The 7180-nt window shown below is 37.5% G+C and overlaps 1 protein-coding gene across 1 annotated transcript in view; it reads left to right on the top strand.

Annotated features, from left to right (window-relative positions):
- Window positions 1–1198: 1198 nt before the first annotated feature.
- Window positions 1199–7180, top strand: part of LOC138362052 (uncharacterized) — a 6819-nt gene continuing 837 nt past the window's right edge. The window contains exons 1-3 of the mRNA XM_069320972.1: window positions 1199–1318; window positions 4369–4475; window positions 6297–6456. Of these exons, the coding sequence (XP_069177073.1) occupies window positions 4431–4475; window positions 6297–6456 (205 nt within the window). The 5' untranslated portion in view covers window positions 1199–1318; window positions 4369–4430. The remainder of the gene's footprint in view (window positions 1319–4368; window positions 4476–6296; window positions 6457–7180) is intronic.

The following is a 7180-nucleotide window of genomic DNA, read 5'->3' as shown; positions in this document are numbered from 1 at the left end:
TATTCTCTGTGGATTTGTTACCCCTATCGTTTGGGAGAAAAAAAATGACTAATACGTTCGGCGAATGACTTTGACTTCAACTTCACTTTGACTTCGTTCATGTCATCGTATTTTCCGTAATATATAAAGGTTATGACAATGCAATTATATTATTGTGTGCAAATAAGTTTGAAATTTCATGTACCCTAAAAATATTAAAATAAAGAATAAGAATAATTAAATAATTGTTGTAGTAAATTGTCACACGTTCATCATACGCAAACGAACACACAGTTTGGAGCGTCAGTACAAGACCGCCGCCATTTTAAAACACGGCTTCGAATGTAAGTAATGTTTTTCTCGTACTAACACTGTGTTATACAATAGATTTGGTCTTGAATTCACAAATTTAGTTGTTACATCTGACAGAGTATGTTAGACGGTGTAATGCTGGTCCATGTTAACGTATTTGTGGGCTTGGATGGTTTAAATGTGGAGGCGAGGCCTGGCAGTGCTGGTGTATGTGGAGGCGAGGCGAGGCCTGGCAGTGCTGGTGTATGTGGAGGCGAGGCCTGGCTGTGCTGGTGAGTATGTGGAGGCGAGGCCTGGCAGTGCTGGTGTATGTGGAGGCGAGGCCTGGCAGTGCTGGTGTATGTGGAGGCGAGGCCTGGCTGTGCTAGTGTGTATGTGGAGGCGAGGCCTGGCAGTGCTGGTGTATGTGGAGGCGAGGCCTGGCTGTGCTAGTGTGTATGTGGAGGCGAGGCCTGGCTGTGCTAGTGTGTATGTGGAGGCGAGGCATGTACAACACTCCCCAATAGGAAGAAAACCCACTGGGTTCTAGGCTAGGTTAGGCTTATCTGTAATAATTGAATTAAGCCTAGCAAAGCCTAGAACCTAGTTCAGTAATTTAAAAAATGTTGTAACTTGAAAAATGCCATTCAATACATTACACAATTTAAATATTTTCAGGCAATCAACACAACCCTCATGTTGGCTAACCCTCTCTCATGTTGGTCAATAATTTAATTATTTTTTTATGGAGTAATCTTTGCTGTTGAAATGTAGTCTTTTTGAGACTACATTTCAAATGTAGTGTGTGTGGAGGCGTGTATGTTAGGTATTACCTAATATACACGGTGTAATATATCTATCTGTGTGAAATAGATTAAATCCATTTATTTGATATTCAGCTAATAGTTCTGTATTTTCTACATTCATCCATGTTTTGGTAAGTGCAATAATATGTATTGTTTCATTGCAGATTAGAGATTCAAGATAGTTCTAGATTTCCGAAGTACTGAAACGCGCGCCATACAGGCTTGGTGGATCTAGGTGCAAGGTAAAATTATTTACATTTACTTGTTTTGTATTTATGTTTTGTATTTATATGCATATATGCATTTATATGCATTATTCTATAGAATAATAGATCTCGTAATAATTTTGCAAAAATAGTGGCATTTACTATTTTTAAAAGATTATTAAAAAATTTACTGATATGGTGCATTCGGAAGGGCGAAGAGGGAGAACGGCCTGTTGACATAGCTCGGGTGCAGGGGGGGGGGGGTTGTGTAAAAGCCTGGTTTGTGCCTCGGAGAGGCTATGGGATCCAGTAAGTTCAGTAGAACTTCGGTTTCAACCCTTTTACCCTGTTGTAGCTCAGTCGATTAAGGCAGTGTCTGGGATGCTCCCGGACGCAGGTTCGAATCCTCGTCACGGCCCTTGTGGATTTGTTCATTTGATGCATCACGTTATTGTGATCTGTGTGTGTAATTCTTCACTTGCTACAGCAACAGGAATGTGTGTGTATGTATTTGTGTTGTTGAATATGACCGAAAGTGTAAGATTAATGATTCTAGCACAAATCGTCTGAATATTTGTTTTTCTTCACTGTCGAGAGTAGTTAAAAAAATTTACTCGAGTTTATTTTCACACTTTATTTATGGTCCTTAAGTCCCTCTCCTTAATGCTGCTGCTGTTTCTCGCATCTTTGCATCGCTTGTATGTTTGGGGGTTTGGCCTCTTGCTATATATTGATTCCATTTGTGTGTGTTTGGGTCTCAGGCCCTCTCGCAATTTCTGTTGAACAAACCCCTTTTCCTAGTTCTGCATCTCTCCTTTGGTACAAATTTTGTTGTGCTTTTATCATATATTTCACAAAACTTGACATACATTTCATTTACTTCATGTCCTATCAGCAAGTGTTTGTCAAATTCTTTAAGGAAAGTTTATCATCCTGATTGCAGATCTCTAGCGATATTATGTCAACTTCTTGTGGATTCGCAATCATTATTTAATTTACCTTTAGGTGTTCTTTCACCAGCACAGCAACACTGTACCTCTCCCAACCAGTTTAAGATAAAAACTAAGTACTAACTAATTAACTCAATGTAACCTACCTTACCCCCAAAATGACAACCCATGTCTTCTATTTTAAACAATGCTGTTTTGTTGACCAAATTGTATTTTTGTTTTTTTCTGCAATGTTTCCCCCCCCCCCCCACCACTCTACCACCACATTGAGTTTAGTAGCTCTGTGCACGTCAGGTGCTGTTTAATATACAGACCTACTCCTCCATTTGACCTAGTTTCTCTATCACATCTATATCACTTTGTGCTTTAGCCCTGGTGGAGCTTGGTCCACCAGGCTGTTGTTTGGAGTGGCCCGCAGATCCACATACAGTCTGCATATGATATACAGTCTGTTGATCAATTAAACTACAGTAGTTAGTTTTTATCATCCGAATGCACCAATATGTGTTCATTCTTCCCAGATGAAGGAACTAGGTAATATTCATCATCTGAATGCACCATCTGATGCTTTAACACACTCATGATACACGAGAGGTTTAAAAAACTTTTAAAACTTTTAAAACTTTTTGACCTATGTATTTAAAAGCAATTCTAAAGTTAAAAAGTGTAGCATAGGCCCCTCGCAGAATGTTCTTAATATGATCCTCAGGTTATAGTTTTCTATCTAAAACCACCCCTAGATCTCTTTCTTGATCAGAATTCTTTATAGATCTCAGTGGCTCGATCATAGAAACTGCTCTAAATCCTTGTTGGCCTGGATTGTGGAGGTCATTGGTCTCTATAAAACTAGTAATCTGACTCCTGATCACTCTCAAATAATTTTATTATGTGGGATGTTAGTGCAACTGGTCTATAATTCTTTGCCAATGCTTGTGTTGTGTTGTGTTGTTTTGGTAGTGATGTGCAATGTGTTGTTTTGGTAGTGATTCGTCCAGTTCTGGTAGTAGTGCGGTTGTTGTGTAGTGTAGTACTTGTGTGCTTGTTAATGACTTGTATTCCAGTCTTGTGGGTATCTCCTTTCCCCTACGGGCCAACTGCTTTGTTCTTACCTAGCATTTTGCTTTGTTTGGGTATGAATGTTTGTGTGCCGTATATTTTGCAAAATTTGCCATATATCTCATTATTTACTCCTCTGCCTAGCAACAAGTCTGTCTAATTATACTCATTAACTGTTTTTCAAAGTTCCCCATAGTGTCCTTTATTGAAATCGAGTTCATGAACCGTTTCAATGTTCTTATTTTCTTCTAGATTATATCTTAAAGTATATTTAAATGTTATTGTTATTATTGTTATTAAATGTTATTGTGACATTGCATTGCAATTGAGCTATGTTGTTTACCATACCGTTCATTTCGTGAGTATAAGTATAGATGCCACACTTGTGACAGGTAAAACCATGCCTTTTTTGAAAAACAGCACCGTCTGTTGCACGTAAGAGCAACCCACACTATATTATGTTGCGATATTATTTCAATATTTCCGATTGTATTGATAATTTGAATTTTCATAGATTTCAATTTATTTTCATTTCGATTTAATAATTTTGTGTGACATTGCATTGAAATTGAGCTGTGTTGTTTACCATACTGTTCATTTCATGATTATAGTTTATTTTTTTATTTTTTTCATTTCATTTTTTTAGCTGTTCTTATTTTTCAGTGATGGGAATATCAGATCATTTGATGTTCCCAATTTTCTGATGGAAGCATCAGACCATTATAGAATGCATCGGATGAGGTAGTTTGGAATGGTGGGGAGGACGAGAGGGGGGTATGGTGGGGAAGACGAGGGGACAGAGGAGAGGGTAATGGTGGGGAGGACGAGGGGACTGGGGAGTTGGGGATGGTGGGGACAGGGGAATGCTGGGGAGGACAAAGGGACAGGTGAATGGGAGATGGTGGGGGAGGAAGAAGGACAGGGGAGGGGAAAATGGTAAGGAGGACGATGGGACAGGGAAGTGGGAATAGTGGGGATGATGTGGGGACAGGGAAGTGGGAAGGACGAGAGGACTGTGGAATGGGGAATAGCAAAGTGAATTATAATTATATATATTAATTAATTCTTATAAATTTCCAGAAGCCTGTATCAACACCCACACTAATGCAACTGAAAGAGATGTTGAGACAAGTATTGCTGATATGTTGAAGAACGCCCCAAACAAACTCGGTGGAAACAGATACAAGGTAAAGTTTGCCAATTTGCTGTAGTCTAATTCAATTTCTTTTTAGTAATCTTCGAGAACATTTATGCTATGAATAAGATAAAATAATGTAACTGATTTTGATTTATTTACTATTTATTATTTATTTACCGTTATTAGTATAATAGATCTCGTAATAATTTTGCAAAAATAATGGCATTTACTATTTTAAAAAGCTCGGGTGCAGGGGGGGGGGTTATGTAAAAGCCTGGTTTGTGCCTCGGAGAGGCTATGGGATCCAGTAAGATCGTCCTTCCTTTCCTCCCTAGAATCTGGATGTAGCAGGTGCTCAATTGTCAAAAGTGAAAAATTGGTTTTGTCTTCCGAATGCACCATTTCTGTAAATTTGCTAATAATCTTTTAAAAATAGTAAATGCCATTATTTTTGCAAAATTATTACGAGATCTATTATACTAATAACGGTTTGATAAAATACAGAAGACTGCCTACTGGTTTTACCTGTAATAAGGTTTGATACAGATGATTATGATTATGGTTTTGGCCTCCACCACCCTCTCACCTAACTTGTTCCAACCATGTCTACCACGGTTTTGTCTTCCGAATGCACCATTTCTGTAAATTTGCTAATAATCTTTTAAAAATAGTAAATGCCATTATTTTTGCAAAATTATTACGAGATCTATTATACTAATAACGGTTTGATAAAATACAGTAGACTGCCTACTGGTTTTACCTGTAATAAGGTTTGATACAGATGATTATGATTATGGTTTTGGCCTCCACCACCCTCTCACCTAACTTGTTCCAACCATGTCTACCACGGTTTTGTCTTCCGAATGCACCATTTCTGTAAATTTGCTAATAATCTTTTAAAAATAGTAAATGCCATTATTTTTGCAAAATTATTACGAGATCTATTATACTAATAACGGTTTGATAAAATACAGTAGACTGCCTACTGGTTTTACCTGTAATAAGGTTTGATACAGATGATTATGATTATGGTTTTGGCCTCCACCACCCTCTCACCTAACTTGTTCCAACCATGTCTACCACGGTTTTGTCTTCCGAATGCACCATTTCTGTAAATTTGCTAATAATCTTTTAAAAATAGTAAATGCCATTATTTTTGCAAAATTATTACGAGATCTATTATACTAATAACGGTTTGATAAAATACAGTAGACTGCCTACTGGTTTTACCTGTAATAAGGTTTGATACAGATGATTATGATTATGGTTTTGGCCTCCACCACCCTCTCACCTAACTTGTTCCAACCATGTCTACCACGGTTTTGTCTTCCGAATGCACCATTCCCACGCACCACCAAATGCACCACCAAATGCCATTATTTTTGCAAAATTCCTGAATATTGTCAAAATGACGGAAACCCATATGTCAAAAACACATGGAGATATACCAATCCTGGAAGACATTCTTCCATCCCCACTTGAAACTGTTGAGCAGGTGGAAAGTCTGTCACATGAGCTAAAAGTTAACAGTGAATATAAAAAGAGTATGGTAAGTGTTGCTTAATTCTTTTAGCCTGAGTATGGTAAGTGTTGCTGAATTTTTTTAGCCTTGTACATATGTCTTTTGATTAGTTTTTTTGCAGATGAAGGAAGGTGGGGTGGCACATAATTGATTGTTCAGTGTTATGTTTAAGGTACAAATAAAACAAAAGCAAAAGTTACTCAAATTCGTTGATTTTTGTAATAGTTAAGAAGGAAAATATTTTAATGCTATTTATTTAATATAGTTGGAAATTAGAAAATCTAATGTTGAGATTGAAAGATATATATTATTCTCTATTACCTTACAGCTTATGCATTATTTTAACAGGTCCAGACGCTGTCTCAAATGGGCGGTGCAAGCTGTGGAGACACAGTGAGACGAATGATGAGGAGGATAGGGACCTATGGGGTCTGGTCTCAGTATTCACTCGTTGGGCGCAAGAGGAAACGTGTCTTCAAAACCTTGGATATTTGTAATGTAATAATAAGTACGTAAATTTGACATTTTTTTGGATTATATATATGTCTGCATGTATTATGTATTATACTTGCATGCTTGTTAATGACTTGTATTCTAGTCTTGTGGGTATCTCCTTTCTCCTACGGGCCAAATGCTTTGTTCTTACCTAGCATTTTGCTTTGTTTGGGTATGAATGTTTGTGTACCTTCATTGTATATTTTGCAAAATTTGCCATATATCTCATTACTCCTCTGCCTAGCAACAAGTCTGTCTAATTATACTCAATAACTATTTTTCAAAGTTCCCCATAGTGTCCTTTATTGAAATAGAGTTCATGAACCGTTTCAATATCCTAATTTTCTTCTAGATTAAATCTTAAAGTATATTTAAATGTTATTGTGACATTGCATTGCAATTGAGCTGCGTTGTTAACCATTCTGTTCATTTCATGAGTATATTTTATTTTCTATTTTTTCATATCATTTTTTTTATCTGTTTTTATTTTTCAGTGATGGGAATATCAGATCATTTGATGTTCCCATCAGAAAATTGGGAAAGTCAGATCTTTTGATGTTCCCAATTTTCAGATGGAAGCATCAGACCATCATGGAATGCATGGGATGAGGTAGTTTAGAATGGTGGGGAGGACGACAGGGGGGATGGTGGGGAAGACGAGGGAACAGAGGAGAGGGTAATGGTGGGGAGGACGAGGGGACAGGGGAATGGAGAATGCTGGGGAGGACAAAGGGGAC

Source organism: Procambarus clarkii, chromosome 8, assembly GCF_040958095.1.
Source record: "Procambarus clarkii isolate CNS0578487 chromosome 8, FALCON_Pclarkii_2.0, whole genome shotgun sequence".
In the NCBI taxonomy this organism is placed as follows: domain Eukaryota; kingdom Metazoa; phylum Arthropoda; class Malacostraca; order Decapoda; family Cambaridae; genus Procambarus; species Procambarus clarkii.
Note: the sequence above shows the minus strand (reverse complement) of the source record. Positions and strands in the feature narration are given on the sequence as shown.